A 12,948-nucleotide genomic window follows, 5' to 3' on the forward strand; every position below is an offset into this window, starting at 1 on the left:
GGGGATGCAAAGAGACAAACTGCAAATTATCCCTTCTTCACCTGGGAAAAGGCCTAGTTTTTTCCTTGCCCTGGGGCTTCACTAGAACCTTGCCCGTTCACTCAAGAGATGAGAAAACCAAGGCTCAGAGAGAGGGAGCCACATGATGCCCTAGAGTCAGGGAGGGGCAGAGATGACTCCCTGGGCTACCTCCCCCAGGAAGCACTCCAAAATGAATCTCCTGGCTACTCTGCGGGCTGTTTCACCCTGAGCTCCATTGCGGAGGTAACCCACTCAAGCAAACCCTCCTGAGCACCCAAGGCTCTCACAGAGTTTAGGAACTTCTGGAAGATGTGGGGTCTTCTGTTTCCATGCTGCTGTCAGAAACTGTAACGAAACGCCACCATCACAGCAGACAGCCTCCATCACCCCCCAGCACATAAAAAGAGCTCTACATGAGTCAGTTCACTAACTCCTATAAGATCAGTCAACATTTCCACTTTACAGAGGAAGAAATGGAGGTTCAGAGTCGATGACACTGGGCCAGGTTCACCCAGTGCATGAGCAGGACCAGCAGCAGGAATCAGATGGGTACCACTGGGTTCCACTGCCTCTCAGCAGTGAAGGCTGGGCCCCTGAAGAGCAGGTGCCCTGGGTCTCAGCGCCCTCTGCTGTCCCTGCCTGGCCCAGTCACTCACCTGAGATCCAGGTCCAGTCCAGCTAGCATCTGGGAGAAAACCTCAAAACTGCCTTCCCCTTCCAGCTGCCTTGCCACACGGCTCTTCTCCAAAAGCATGGTCTGCAGGGGGAAAGGTCAGCACGAGGCCCTGTCAGGCTGGCCCACCTTGACCCACATCTCAGGTCCCAACTTGGCAAGACGCCTCTGTATTCATACTTACCAGCCCTTTGTCTCACTGATTCAGAGTCCATCTAAGGAGTCAACCCATGCAACAGGCTTACTCCGATTAAGGAATCCAAAGGTAGTAACAGTTAAATAGAGCCACCTTCCAACATATTCTTATTTAACAGAAGCCTTTAATAATTTGACCCAAATGGTGATGGATGGTAGAATTTTAGGGCCAGGCCAGAAAAGGGATTTATTTGGCACCAGTGAGTCTGGATATGATCCCAGCTCCACGTACAAACAGCCCTTCTAATAACCTAATCCTATTTTCTGTTCAAACAGAATGTTTGCGGGGGGAAAGGGAGGGGCCGGGTGATTTTGGAGATAGGAACAAACAGACCATGTGTTCGTCACACACAGGCTGCCGCGGAAGGTCGGTAAACGTCTGTTAAATTTCAGCTGACGCTCTTAAGACCTAGCTAACGAGCAGCAGAATTATATATTTACTCATGAATATTTCATCCCTGCGATATTTCAAGGCACAGACAGGCCAGCTTGCTCCAGGAGGGGGTGTCCGGGGCCCTGAGTGAGGTGGGGAGATGCTGGCCACAGCTTGGGGAGTGATGACCATTTAGACATATTCCAGGGTCCCAGCTGGAGGCATGGGCTCTGCTGAGTGGCACTGGGGCCACTGCAGCCCCCAAAACCCCCTCTCCCATCCACCCAGAGGCCTCACCTGGAGCTGAGCAGCCGTGACTCGGCCTGTGGCATTGAAGTCCAGCGACATCACCATGGCGAAGCGGGTGGCACTGCGGCTGTGACTGGTGGACACAGAGCCAAAGGCCCGAAGGATGGTGAAGGTGGCTCGAATCTTCTCCACTGTGGGAGCATGGGGCAGAGTGTCACTATGGCCCAGGCACTGCCGCCCCACCTCTCACAAGACCCCATTCTGGCCCAAGCAGGCGCCCCGCCACTTTCCCAACTCATCTCTAACCTGCACCTATTTCACCGCTGGCCTGGCCCTGTGCTAAGAGCATGGGTGTGGGGGAGCAAGACTGAGTCAAGAAAGGGAGATACACAGACCCGGGGTTGGTGCCATCTGGGTGACGGGGGCTGCCCTAGGGCCTCCCCGGCCTGGTGGAGTCTAGGAGGAGGGCAGGGCATTAACATTCTCAGACCTGCTCTCAGGGAACTCACCAGCACAGCAGGCTTGAAAGCCCTACAGTCTCCCCACAACTATTTATCAAGCAACTGCGCTGGGCACCTGAATACAGCCTAGCCTGACTCCCACTCTCCAACACACACTCTCAGCAGAACTACATTCTAGGAGGGCCAAGACTGGTGCCTCTCCCCGCTGTATCCCCAGCTCCTAACTGGGGCCAGGTGCAGAGCAGGTGATCAACAAAGCACTGGAATAACCCCAGTGGAGAAGCAGGAAAGTACAACAGTTAAGAAGATCTGAATATGGGCTCTCCCCTTTGCTAGTTACCTGATCTGGAGCAAAGTCATTAAGCTCTCTGTGCCTCAGATACTCCAACTGTTAAGAGGGGGTAGTTATAGAACTTACCTACCTCATGTGGTTGTCATGAAGACCAAAACATTTAATAACGTAAAGTGCTGAGAACGTGCTCCAAATGCAGTGGTGCTAGTGTTATGTTTGCTATTAGAAAAGCAACGTTGCCTAGACCATGTGGTCTCAACAGGGAGAATACTGCCCTCAAGGATTCTTGAGGGTGGGGGGAGTTTTACTTACGTATGGAGCACAGACATATATCCACACTGTGTAAACAGGTATGTGGTGTGTCTGCAGCACTAAATTTTCATGGTGGGAGATAATTAGGAGAAATAACATCTTAAAAGCTCTTAAGAGGGGCAACAAGACACCGAGAACACTTGTTCCGGGTGACAGACCTGGAGCCTGCCTGAGTTTGAATCTCAGCGCTAGGATGTATCAGCTGTGTGGCCTCAAGCAATTTGGTTAAACTCTCTGCACCTTAACGTCCATCTATAAAATTCAAATAATAATAATATCTACCTTGCAGGGCTGCTTTAAATTTAAAATAAGTTAACCTGCCTGGAATAGAGCCTGGAGCAAAGTGCTCAGCACGGGTTGACTATGATCACTGTCAATGCTGTAACTGGTGTTATTAACTGACGCTCTTTCTTTAAGACCAAGCTCAAAAATCATTTCCTCCAGGAAGCCCTCCACCCCCTTCCTCTGCGCTCCCTCTGCCTCTCCCCGAACCGGCTCCACCAGCACATGGTGCAGAGCGTTGGAGTCTGGCACATGGGTGCAGCTGGGTCTCCCTTCTAGCTGCCGGCAACTCATGAGCACAGGCCCTGCCCTCATCTTTACTTGTCAGGGCCTCTGCACAGTCCAGCAGTCTGTGCACTGCGCTAGGATGCCACATCCAAGGGAGTGCAGCACCTACATCACAGTCACAGGTTGCACACTTAGTAGGATGATGGCCCAGAAAGTGGCAGTCAAGTGTTTGGTTCTAACAGTGTTAATGTGTGATGACTGCTGCACAGATGGCAGTGAACCCCTTGAGGAAGAAGGACCTGTTTCTAATTTACATAACAGTGTCCAACAGACTAGGGGTGGCCCCGCCCAAAAGCAAGCACAGGGTCTGCACGCTGGTGCTCAGTGAATGCTAGCTGAATGGACATGAGAAGCCGCCCAGCACGCCCTCCAACTCTCGTTTCCCTACCCTCCTACCCACCGCCCCTGTCCCAGCTGCACGATACCTGGAGACCACTGTACCTGAGACCCTGCCGTCCACACTGCCCGCCATCCCCACCAGGTGCTTGAGGACCTGCTCACAGCAGGAGGTCTTCCCAGCTCCGCTCCGGCCCAGGGCCACGATGCTCTGGTCTCTCCTCTGGCTCAGCATAGCCCAGTACGCCCGCTGGGCCAGGGAGCTGAGGTGGGCAGGCAAGCCGTCCCGGCGGCCCCTGGGCACCTGCAGGAAGACTGCAGGCATCAGTCTTTCCACCCAGCGGGTGCCCAGGGAGCACTCCAAGACCATACTCCACCCCAGCCTCAAGCCCCAATTCACATTCCTGCCTCCCATCCTATTCCAGCCTTGTCAGAGAAGTTTTGCATTTTGCTGGGGAGAGCCCAGCCCAGAGATGTAGTCCTGCCACTGGCTCGCTGTGAGTCCTTTAAGCCTATGACCCTACTCTGAGCCTAGACTGCCTCTACAGATAATGAGAGGCTTGAACTAGCGCTGTGTTAAGCTCACTTGCTACACAAATCATGGGATCCTACCTGCCTGAAATGTGGCAGCTGGATAAAATGGCACAATTGATTAGTGATGTCTGCCACGGAAACAGAACAGGTGGGGGTGGGGTCAGCGGTACACGTGCTATGTATTTGCCGTAACAGACTGAGACGACACTTGTAGCCAATTCCACCTCATTCATTCATCCACTCATTCTTCATTCAATACAAAAATATTCACTGAGTGTCCACTAAGTAGCAGGCGCTGTCTGAGGCACAGGGTACACAATGCTACTCAAAGCAAATAAAGGAAATCCCTACCAACCATGAGGAGATACCAGTACATACCTATTAAAATGGCTAGAAAAAAATGTTTTTAAGGGTTTTTTTGACACTCACTACCAAATTCTGGTGAAGACACAGAGCAACTGGAATTCTCACACAAGCCGTGGGGATGCTCAACGGCACAGCAACTCTGGAAAACAGCTCAGTTCTTTCCTTACACTGAGATGTGCACTTGTCATATGACCGAGCAATCCCCCTCTGAGGAATTCACCTAAGAGAATGAACATTTGTGTCTCCAAAAAATCCTGTGTCATTGGTTATACTGAATATATACTCAAAGTCACCAAAAACAAGAAACAACCCAAATGTCCTTCAACTAAAGAACTAAGATAACCAACCATCCTGTTTTCAGCATTGAAAGTCCCACGTCCCAGAAAACCACTCCATCCAGGGAAACCAGGACAACTGGTCCCACTATGAGTAGATAAGCAAAGCCGTGCAATAAAATAGGACAGAATAAAAGACCGAACGACTGGTAGCTGCAACAATGTGGGTGAGTCTCCTATGCACTGTGTAAGTGCAAGAAGCTCATTCAAAAGGTTACACACTGCACCATTCCATTTCTGTGACTTTTCAGAAAAGGCAGAACTAGGGAAGAGGGACACAAGAACAGATCAGTGGCTGCCAAGGGCAGGATGGGGGGAAGGGATGACCAAAGGGTCTGGAGAACTTCTGGGGGTGACAGAACTGTCCTGTAATTGATGATGCAGACAGTCACACAACTGTATGTGTTTCTCAAAATCTTACAGAACTGAACACTAAATAAGGTGACTTTTTAACTGTATGTAAATTATACTTAATAAATCTGACTTTAAAAAGCCCTGCCTAAGGAGCTTGCTTTCATTTGGGAGAAGACAGATGAGAAACAAAACAACTAAATTATACTGAATGGGAGTCACTGTAAAGCCACAAGCCTGGATGACATCGCCAAGGAAGTGGGCGTTTAAAAAGGAAGACAGAAGAGGTGTGGCGACACGGTACCCCGACCTGCAGAGACCAGGGACCAGCAAAAGGAGGCTAAGAGGGAGAGCTGGTAGGATAGAAGGAAAACCAGGAAAGTGGAGTCCTGGAGCTAAGGAAGGAAGTGATGGCAGGAGGAGGGAGGGACCAACCCTTCAAATACCACTGAGGGTCAAGTCAGAGGAGACCAGAGAACTGACCACTGAGTTTGGCAGAGTAGAGATCATTGGTGATCTTGACAAAAATCTGTTTAGCGTGGCTTTCAGGGAGAATGGAAGAGGGCAGTACCAAAAGCGGGGTCAGTGGAAAGGCACCAAAGGGAGCCGGGGAACAGGCCCAGCAGGGGGACATCAGAAGCTCAGGACGCTAAGTGGATGGCCAGTAGGCCAGCAAGGCCCCATTTGCCCTCCCCAGCGGCTCGGCAGGACCAGGAGCACAAATTCCAATGTAGCAGCCCTCTTCCTGGCCTGGACCTCCAGCCTGAGGTTGAGGGGTGCCCCCAATGCACTGTTGGCCTTTCTTGCCCCAAGACCCCCAGAACAGGAATGAATCCCCATCCTGATGCAAAACACAAGGCTCAGCAGGATCCCAAAGCTGGCAAAGCAGGGCAAGCCCCCACCCTGGCTGGACAGAGCCCTGGGGCATGTGGCAGACAGAGGGTCCTGGGGTCTGAGCCCTGGAGCTTCCTCCTACTTTGGAAACAAAGTTCAAGGGACAGGCTATCCCAATTCTTGGCTTCCTCAGGCCTAGGGAGGGAGAGAGTATTCTGCAGACACACAGCTGCGCCTGTGCACACGTCCCCTTGTACCTGTGCACTGGTACCCTCGCATGCTTGCACACAGGCGTGCTAAAGGGCCCACATACCCAGAAGCTGCAGAGGCCTCTGCACGCCACCGTTGTGTCCATCTACACCCGCACAGTCACACCTACGCTCACGCCCACAGAGGCCTGTACCTTCACCCCAGCCGGCACACACTGAGCTCCCAGACCCCAGGTGGGCCCAGGCCCCCAGTGAGAGGACCCCAGCCCTGCCGCGACCCCATCAGCCCATCTTCCAGGTGGCCGCAGTCCCAGCCTCACCGCAAGTCTCTGCTCCCACCTGGTGGCCATTTGAGGAAACAGACGAGACTTACCCAAAGAACAGAAGGTAGCTGTGGGTTTGGGTGTGGAAGGCTGAGTGACTTGAGGGGTCCCCACCTCCACCCCAGGGTTACAGGGGCTCAGAGGGATCATAGGACTCAAGTGTTTCCTACCAGAATCCCAATGCCTGCACTTGTAGGCTCTCTAGCCCAGGCTGTGTAACAGATGCTGCAATACCCGACAGCCTGGAGAACAGGGCCCAGCAAGGGATGGGAGAGTACACATGTCACCCTCCAAGGCCCCTGGCCAGGAGCTGGAGAGAGGCCTGGAGGGCAATGGGGGGGGGGCATCCTGAAGAAGAGAAGCCTCAGAGAGGGGCTGCAGGGCTACTGTCCCCACTCTTTCACGGATTTAGCATCACTCAGGGGCTAGGAATGGCTTTGTCTCATGAGACTCCAAAGGACAAGATGTGACGTTTCATCCCCAACTGACAGATGAGAACACTGAGGCCAGTCAGGGGTTGTGATCTTCCCAAAGCACCTGTGGTGTTAGCAGGTGTTCTACAGACCTGAACCCCACCCCCAAGTCTCAGAATTGCACACAGATAAGACTTTTGACCTCCAAAGGGTCTCCCTGCCTCCACATCTGCCAGCCTCTATCTCACCTGCACCCAGCAGCCAAGGGGATCTTCCACAGCATAAGTCAGACCGTGTCACTGATCTGCTAAAAAGCCCCATCACGCTCCGAGAAAAAGCTGAGTCAGCATGATGCCGTGTGAGACCCAGCATGACCCCTGGCCCCGCTTCTCCTGACCTCCTCTCTCTCCCCACGTTCATCTGCTCCACGCAGTTATCGCTATTACTTGGGGCCTGTCTTCCCCCACCAGAATGGAAGCTCCATGAAGGCAGCTTCATTTGCCTGTCTTCTTCCTGCTTTTCTCTCCGTGCCTGGCATACAAGCACCCCACTCAAGATCCCCTGAACGCATGGACGGGACCGGGCTCCAGTTACTCGGTTGTAGCTGCAGGCCTTTCCACAAGGTGGCGCTGAGCGATTCCCTTGGCTTTGCGGTCTTGACAAAAACAGCCATTTCTACACTCCACAGGAAAAAAATAAAGTGGAGCTGAAGCTTGTTTCCCAATTCACATGGGTGTCTGGGACTCCCAAGAGTCCAGGGTTGGGCTCAGAGTAGAGAGCAGCCAGCGGCGCGGGTTCTACCCAGTTCCTTCACTTACCGAACGTGAGCTCGGCAGCCCAGCCCGCTTCTCACCTGTCCTGTCCCCACTCTTGGCGGGCCTGGGAATTACTTGAGACGACACACGAAGGTGCCTGAAGCAGTGCCTGTTACATAGTTGACACCCGTTCAGTATTTTCTCTCTTGTTATTACATCTTTAATGCTTCTGCTGCTGTTTATCAGTTACTCATCTTTCCCCTCTAAGGAGGGGGATCAAGTGGTCCCCAACGCTCCCCAACACCCACTGTGCACCAGAATCTCAATTCTGCAGCTCTCTACTCACAGACAGGTTTGCTGGGGGCTTTGGTTGCTCTGCTCTCCCCTGAGATGCAGAGGGACTCCCCCCACCCCACCCCTCCTGCACTGCCCCAGCCCCGCCCACTGTGGTCCCCCTCACCTTGCTTGTAGAAGGTGCCGGGGGCCCCCGCGGCTGGAGGACAATCAGGTCAGGCCCAGCGCAGGTGTGTGGAAGCTGAGCCCGGTAGCGGTGCAGGAGTGTGTTCAGGACACTGGATTCATTGACACTGACCAGGGAGGCCAGGTCGTCCGCCTGGTCCAGCTCGGGGGGGTTGGCCTGTGAATCATCACACAGCATGTCCTCTGGCCTCCTGGGCCCCCCTACACACACAGCCCTGGTGACCCTGTCCCCGGAGAGCTGCGTGCCAAAGACTAGAACAGGACACAAGGACTTTGGAGGGAACGACGAAACCCTACGGATGAAATGGGTGGGAACCTCTCTCCTTTGGTGTTTGCGCAACCCAGGCCCCACCCCCTCCTCACACTGGTCCTTCCTCCTGTGGCTTCCTGCACTGGAAAGGGGAATGCTCCTAAGACGATGCAGCAAGACTCGAGTGCTTTCTGTCTCTCGAGCACAAAAAGAGGGTGATGCTCCAGAGGGAAGGAGCATTCCCTACTGGTTCCTCCTCTTCTAGGTCTCACCGGGGAGCTCTGCAAGTGCTCCGTGACAGGGAAGGGGGCCAATGTCCTGACTGCCCCACTCCTCCGATAGCCCGTCATACACTGATCACTTGGAAATACGCCAAAACTGTCCCGGAAGCAAGGGATGACTACAGCCTTTCCATTTTAATGAACTTCCTACCATTCTTTCCAGCTTCAAGGAGTTTTCTGGGCCTAATGCTCTGGGGTTTGGGTCAACCCTGAGCTCTTTTATGGGTCAGCTTTTCTTCTGAGGACACTGGCCCTCTGCAAACTCCCAGCACCAGGGGGAGTGAAGGGCCTGGGGTGCACAGAGGAGGAGCAAAGAGAGATGAAGATGGAGGAGACCCACATGGAGTTCCTGGAAGAAACTCCTTCTCAGTGAGTAGGCTGTGAGGGGTGGAAGACGATCAGGACAGGACCTTTCACTTCTATCATTACACTCCGGCTTATCTTCAAATAGCCTTATGGTGTATTGCAGAAATTATGCAAAACAACTGAAAAAGCAAAACCAAAACAAAGGTTGATATCCAAAAGGCAGGCCATTGGAACCTATGCTATGGTTAATGGCAAGCTGCAAATCTGGTTCTGAGTTCCCTGGCAGCCAGAATGAAAAAGGAAGCATGCTCTGTAGCATCATTTAGAATGTATATAAAAAGGAAAACAATCACTTTCTTGGGTCAAACAGAAGAACTCCAAGTCCCCAGACCTGACAAACATCTCTTAATATGCCCTCATACACGGGGCACCATGGGACAGAGTAAAGACCCTTCAGTAGTATACCTCCAGCGGAGCAGTACCTTCCCTGTAATTCCCTCCGGGGCATCAAGCCCAAGGATTATCTGCAGTCAAGCACAAGGAAATCTCTTGCAGGGGTGGGGAAGGAAGCCGTGGAGCAGGCGGGGAGGGGGACAAGGTCTCACCCGGTGAAGTTGATCCTCATCCACCTCCGTGATGCTTTTGTCAGCATCAATGCAAAGTCGCACCCTTCCTGCCGGCAGGTCGGCTGTTCCCTCATCTGGCTTCAGCACTGTCGCTAGGAGAGGGAGAGAGACAGGGAGGGAGGGAGGGAGGGAGGGAGAGGAGGGGGAGAGAGAAGAGCAGCGAAGGAGCAGAGGGCAGAAGACAGGGGCAGAGGAGAAGAGGAAACGGGAGGAAAGAGGTTCTCAGCTACTGAGCCAGAACAGGGAGCTGGAGAGGGAGCCTGGGACAGGTCAGAAATGGGTAGCATTCTCTCCCCTTGGAGCCCATTTACACAGAGGGTTCTGATCTGTGACCCCAGACCCTTTGAAGACAAGAGGCTGGGTCTGACTCATGTGGGACTCTTATCAGTTGGCACAGTGCCAGGCACAGAGTCGGCACCCAGATGGTTGGGTGCTGACCCATCTCATACCTAGATCTGGGATGGCAGGTAATGGTGTACAGGCTGCCACTCCTCCTTCCAGTGCCCATAACAGACATCACTAATCAATCACACTTTCCAGTTGTGTTCTGAACGGGACTCGGAATCCGTTCTCAGCAGAGTTTGGTCAACAGCCACAAGCTACCGACAAAAGTGGGCTCATGAGACGAAATCCACGTGCCCACTTGCCCTCGGCTCCGAGTTAGGCTCCGAGTTCCTCAAGCAACACTGCAGGAACCAAACAATGCTTGTTGCTCTAATGATTAGTTAAATAATTAATTAACAAGGCTCAAAAGCCTTTGAAAACAGCACCTAATAGACTAGCTGCCAAGAGTGAAATGACACCTAAACATTCCCACCCAAAAAGCCACCTATCCCCATCCTAGTCTCAGCTGCTCCTTACCCCTCCCCACCCCGCCCTCCCCAAACTAGGATCAGGACCTGACAAACGTGGCTAGCAGCAGTAGGGGGCAAGAGAGGAAAACACTTAGATCCCAGAGGTGCTAACACCCCTAATTACCAAGAGTAAATCCATCCTTCTGAACCAGCCAGACTTTCTCTGCCTCGTACCATCTGTCCTCAGGAGCCTGAGAGCAAAGATCACATAAATTAGAGCAAGATGACACTGCCCCCACAAACCAAGGGAACTGAATTCCTTACATGGGAGTTTCTCAGTGGGTCTGGGAGCACCTAAATCAGAAGGTTCTGGTGGGGGTGGGGACTGCTTATTTAAATGCAGGAGCCATGACCCTACCCCCAGCTTTCTGAATGGGAAGCTCCAAAGTGGGGTCCAGGAATCTCCATTTTGGGCAATCAGCTATGTACGCAGCACAGAGAACTGTCACGTGACACTGTAAGCTCAGCCACAAGGGGACATCTCACACGGCTGGGACGTTCTCTCACCCTATGGAGACTCTCACCCAGCGACAGGTGCTGTGGGGGCCTCAAGACGTCTGCTTGTCAAGAGGGAAGTGTCTGCTCCCACCTCTGGGCTGGCCACCCTCTTCAACTCCCTGTCCACCTCCTGCCCCCAGCTTGTCCAGCACCAACGCAGGTCTTTCCCACTCCTCCTTCTCTGGCCTGCCCCTCCCCACTCCCGGTGCTGTGGCCCCCTCACCTGGTCCGAGACTCTGCTCTGGCCACCTCCGCTCCCCTCCTGCAGGGCTGGCCCCTCTCGGCTCTTCATCTCAGGCCTTTCTGCACAGCTCTCCAGAGCAGGCTTTCTAGGTCCTTCCAGCTCCAGCTCTGGGCCCCCATCACCTGTGCTAGTGCAGGGCTCCTCTGCTTCCTGCCCTCTGCTTTCAGGCTGGTCCTCCTTCCCGGCTGCTGCCAGTGTCTCCCCACGTGCATCCATCTCCTTTGGGGCTTGAGAGCCCTTCTCTGTCTTCCTTCCAGCTTTCCCTGCCTCCCCAGACCTGCCCTGAGGCTGCCCTACCTTTTCCATCTCACCCTGGGGTTGACCTGCTCTCTCCATTGCTCCGGGGGCTTCTCCCACCTGTCCTTGTGCTGTGCCCACCTTCTCTGCCTTGGCCTGAGGCTCCTCGGTCTTGTTTGCCTGACTTAGGAGCACACCTTCTTTGTCCTTCTTACTCTGGGGGCCGTCCCACCTGCTCCTTCTGCCCAGGGAAACTCCCCACCTTCTCACCTGGGTTCTGGCCCCAGCCCACTTCCTTTCACCGGCTGCCTCCTGGGAGAGATTCCCCTTTGCCACCTTGCTTGAGGGGTCCCCTCCCCGTTTCTCCACTGTCCCTGGTTGCCCCCCCTCCCCTGGCCCCTCTGTGCCCTGGAGTTCACCCCCTTTCACCCCTTTGGTCTGTGGGGCCCCGCCCCCCTTCCTCACTGTGCCTTGATCCTTCTCGCCTTCTGTCAGTAACACAGTTCCCAGGTCCCCAAGACCCCCAGCCTGGGTCCTCTCAGCCTTCGGAGCTGCATCCTTGGTGCTGGCCTGGGGGCCACAAGGAGTCTCTGAGGTCTCCCCTTTCTTTTCAACCCCAGGGTCTGTGGCTGGGGGTGGGGTCTTGCAAGTGGGTGCCCCACGGGGCTGGGTCCTCTGCTCCGGCCTGGCTGAGTCCGAGTCCAGCTTGGCCACCATCAGCAACACATCGCCCCTCCTCACCCCTCTCTTGAAGGGCAGGGGTTTTCTGGCTGGTGTCCCGCTGGGGCCCGACTCCTGGGGCCTCTCGCCATTGATGCTGGTCATCAGCATGGGGTCCACGGTGCCGGCCCCCTCGCTCTTTCTGCCCAGAATGTCTGCGCTCTGGGAAGAGCTTGAGATTTGTTGGCTTCCAGATTTGGTGCTGTTGTCGGACTTGCTGTTGGGCTGGTTGAAGGGAATTTCTGGAGTCTAGGAGAAACACCACAACCATACTTAGCCGCTTGCTACCACTCACTCATTCGCTCACTCACTTACTTGTTCACCCAACCATTTACTCATCCAAAGGTTCTCAAGAACCTACAGGCAATGAGCGGAACCCTAAGGTCCTAGGCTTTGGCTCCGAACCTCAAGGCCAAGTGATGTAATGAAAGGAGTGGACTCTGGAGCCCAACAGACCCAAATTCAACTCCTAACTCTGCCACTCACTAGCTGTGTCGCCCTAGGTAAGTTACCTCCCCTCTCTAAGCCAGTTTCCCTAAGGACCATGATGGCCTACTACACAGCGTGGGTGTGGGGATTCATAATACACGGGGACTGAGCCCGGCACCTAGTACGTCCTCAGTCACAGGAGCCACTGTTGCTGCGCCTGTCACTGGTGCTGCTGTCACCAGTGCTGTTATTATTATTTACACCTGATCCTGCTAGGCAGCGATGGGGAAAGGACTTGGAGCCTGTTATCAGAGGACCTGTTCTTGCCTTGGCTTCGATGCTTTCCAGCTGGGTGACCACAGACGACATCACCTCTCCTCTCTGAACCTCGGTTTTCCCTCAGTGCAGGCAGATACCATCT

General features: G+C 53.9%; 1 protein-coding gene across 2 annotated transcripts in view; it reads right to left on the reverse strand.

The window, feature by feature from the left end:
- MYO18B (myosin XVIIIB) overlaps positions 1–12,306 on the reverse strand; it is a 198,572-nt gene extending 186,266 nt beyond the window's left edge. The window contains exons 1-7 of one of the 2 annotated variants that reach the window (XM_064481117.1): positions 12,120–12,306; positions 10,524–10,590; positions 9,525–9,637; positions 8,063–8,239; positions 3,588–3,786; positions 1,560–1,702; positions 678–778 (exon numbers count right to left, since the gene is read on the reverse strand). In XM_064481117.1, the coding sequence (XP_064337187.1) occupies positions 678–778; positions 1,560–1,702; positions 3,588–3,786; positions 8,063–8,239; positions 9,525–9,637; positions 10,524–10,590; positions 12,120–12,209 (890 nt within the window). In that variant the 5' untranslated portion in view covers positions 12,210–12,306. Of the gene's footprint in view, positions 1–677; positions 779–1,559; positions 1,703–3,587; positions 3,787–8,062; positions 8,240–9,524; positions 9,638–10,523; positions 10,591–11,120 lie in introns of both variants that reach the window. The other variant, XM_031442942.2, reaches the window with a different exon arrangement.
- Positions 12,307–12,948: the final 642 nt, after the last annotated feature.

This window comes from Camelus dromedarius, chromosome 31, assembly GCF_036321535.1.
Source record: "Camelus dromedarius isolate mCamDro1 chromosome 31, mCamDro1.pat, whole genome shotgun sequence".
Lineage (NCBI taxonomy): Eukaryota > Metazoa > Chordata > Mammalia > Artiodactyla > Camelidae > Camelus > Camelus dromedarius.